Source organism: Austrofundulus limnaeus, unplaced genomic scaffold, assembly GCF_001266775.1.
Source record: "Austrofundulus limnaeus strain Quisiro unplaced genomic scaffold, Austrofundulus_limnaeus-1.0 Scaffold792, whole genome shotgun sequence".
Classification (NCBI taxonomy): Eukaryota; Metazoa; Chordata; class Actinopteri; order Cyprinodontiformes; family Rivulidae; genus Austrofundulus; species Austrofundulus limnaeus.
In genome coordinates this window covers 83128-85975 of record NW_013953194.1, presented here as the reverse complement: position 1 = coordinate 85975, position 2848 = coordinate 83128, and the positions used below count along the sequence as shown (strand labels likewise).

General features: G+C 46.7%; 1 protein-coding gene across 2 annotated transcripts in view; it reads right to left on the bottom strand.

The window, feature by feature from the left end:
- The window catches only part of LOC106532555 (macrophage colony-stimulating factor 1 receptor 2), a 32799-nt gene extending 30709 nt beyond the window's left edge, over positions 1-2090 (bottom strand). For both annotated transcript variants that reach the window (XM_014028647.1, XM_014028646.1), the window contains exon 1: positions 2001-2090. In XM_014028647.1, coding sequence (XP_013884101.1) covers positions 2001-2055 — 55 coding nt within the window. In that variant the 5' untranslated portion in view covers positions 2056-2090. The remainder of the gene's footprint in view (positions 1-2000) is intronic.
- Positions 2091-2848: the final 758 nt, after the last annotated feature.

The following is a 2848-nucleotide window of genomic DNA, read 5'->3' as shown; positions in this document are numbered from 1 at the left end:
TTTATGAAACACTGATTTCTGATCAGACACTACAAAAATCAGCCATTAAAAATAAGTTAAAAATACTATTTATATTGAATCTTTTCAAACTAATAATAATTAATAATCTGCAGTTTGACAGCTGCACTTGGTCAGACTTCTTGAAGTAAAAAAAACTTTTCAGATTAACAAGATTAATAATCCAACATATTCTGATCTTGTTTATGGGTCTGAAAAGAAGAAGAAAAACAGTTTTAATCTGATATCAGACTAAAACCTGGTCAGAGGAACAGTTTTCTGCAGTAAAATGACTCGACTGCTCAGAAACACTCACAGATTAAATAATCTTCACTTTAAACCTGATCAGGTTAGTTTCAGAGCACTTGTTACCATGGAAACAGAAATGCTTCCTCTRTCATCCAACTGACTCGAGGCTTAATTAATTCAGGTTTACACCTAAATCCTGGCTTGATCCCTTATCCTGGATTGGTGAAATAAGCTCGTGCCCAGGTAAAGTCATGTGACCTCCTCAGAACCAGAACAGCTCCTCCTTCATGGTGAAGGACTTTGTGTCAGTGGGGGGCCGATGGCCATGGGGGGTTTGGTCCTGGAAACCCTGATATCCTCAAGGCTCTGGAGGTTGTGGGGCTGTCTTASTGGGCATGGGGACCAGTGCCACTGGATGGTCAGACTGGGTGGGATCAGATGGTGGGTTCGTGGTACAGGGGGGCATCACTCTCAGCCTCCACAGTAAGGTCCATTCAGGGGGGCTGGGGGGACACTGGACCACCTCCTTATCCTTGCTATGGTACTTGTGGGGTCATGGACTTTGTCAGTCCAGTCTACATGGGTTTTGTGGACTTGGAGGTGTTTGACCGTGTTCCTTGTGGTTCAGTGTGGGGGTGGGGCTCAGTGAGTCTGGGGTTGGGGGTCCATTGTTACGGGTCATTCTGTCCCCCTGATGCCAGCAGTAAGTGGGACCTGGTTAAGGCTGTCCCTGTCAGATCCTGTTCAGAACAGGCAGAGTCCAGTTGGATGGGCTCAGGATTGGGTCTGTGCTGTTTGAGGATGACCCGGTCCTGCTGGGCTCATTGTGCTGTGGTCTTTGGTTCTGAAGCTCTTTGCAGTGAAGTGTGGAGCAGCACAGGTGAGCCTTATGGTCCTCAGTCTGAAGAGGATGGACTGACCTGTGGGSTGTGACTGAGGAGCTGCCTGAACTGGACAGGTTCAGATGTCTCAGGGTTCAGCAGATGGATCGGAGCAGCAGTGTTCTGGACGCTGTACCGGTCCGTTATGGTGAAGACAGAGCTGAGCTGTAAGGACAAGCTCCTTTTTTACCGTTTGTAACCAGGAACCAGGTCTGGGAAGACCCAGGACCCTCTGCAGAGACCGTGTCTCAGCTGGACTCCTCCTGGAGGAGCTGAAGGTGGCTGTGGACCACCCTGATCCACCTGCTGCCCCTGAGACCTGACTCTGAACCAAGATGATGGATGGACAGATGGATGGATGGATTCATGGATGGACGGATGGATGAATAGATCGATGGATGGATGCATGGATGGATGGCAGTAAAAAGAAAATAAAAGTCCAGAACATGAAGAAGCTTCATAAGCAGCTAATAAAACCCTAAAATCAGGAGGTGAACGGTCGAACGTCACTAAACTGAGACAGAAAAGCTTCAGAGCTGCAGATAGAAAAACTACAACTGATCAAACATGGTCACGTTGTTCGTCACCAGCTTTAATGGAAACATCAGGAGGTTGTAGTTTTATGACTGTTTACAGATATTTATTCACAAATTTATAAACAAACATTCTAATCAGCAGAATCATTTCTACATTATTGATTATTAGTTTCAGAAGTTTTATGACTCAAACTTTGAAAATTTGTTGCTTTTTTTCTTTAGTTTCATTCATGCATGAATTCAGAAACCTGCTCAGGTAAAACAGCTAATAAACATGTAATTAACAGTTAATAAACATGTAATAAACAGTTAATAATAATAATAACAGTTTTCTGACCTGCAGCAGAGCAGCAGCTGAGGGCGAGCGACAGCAGCAGTRAATGGAGCCACATCTCTCTCTCTCTGTTGTTCAGACTGAAGCTGAACCAAATCTGACTGAAGGAGAAACTTCCTCCTGAAAGAAACTGACCTCCTCCTCCTGCTCCTCCTCCTCCTCGGGGTCACATGATCATGTAAACATGTCAGCAGTTTAAGATCAGCTCTCAGTGATCAGATTTCATCACRTGAAGAAGCAAACGTGACCTTCAGGTTTGTTCAGAAGTGTTTAATAAAGACGATCAGGAAACGAATCTTCAGACATTTAATAATCAATGAGGACCATCTGACCAGCCTCTCTGGACGCTCACAGCTCAGGAAGATGATCTGCAGACGGGTCCAGGTGTCTGAGCTGGACAGGTCCTCCATCCAGATATCCCACTGCCGAACGATCAGGGAGTTGGACTTTACCACCTCAGCTGCTCCTTTCAACGAGGAGCTGCAGCAGCTCCTCTCTAAACCCCGCCTCCTGATGATGGCCGAGCCCAGCCACCCTGCAGAAGAAGCTCAGAATCCAGGATCTGCTTGTTTCAGTCATGACAAGGTGAGACCTGAGGACCCCCTCTCCACAGCTAAGACCCTGATTAGGACCAAGCTGGACCAGAGGCAGGCCAGGTGTGGTTGAGTCCAACCTGCACCTTGTTGGACGAATACAAACTGGTTTTAAAAGTGTCTCCAGCAGCTCACAGCCCTGCAGCTTCCCTGTCCTCCACAAACATCTGAAGGTCTGTGTCCACGTCCCAAAAATACAGCTGGACCAGGTGGTCCAAGTCCAGGACCACCTCAGCAGCTCCTGAAGGTCTGTGTCCA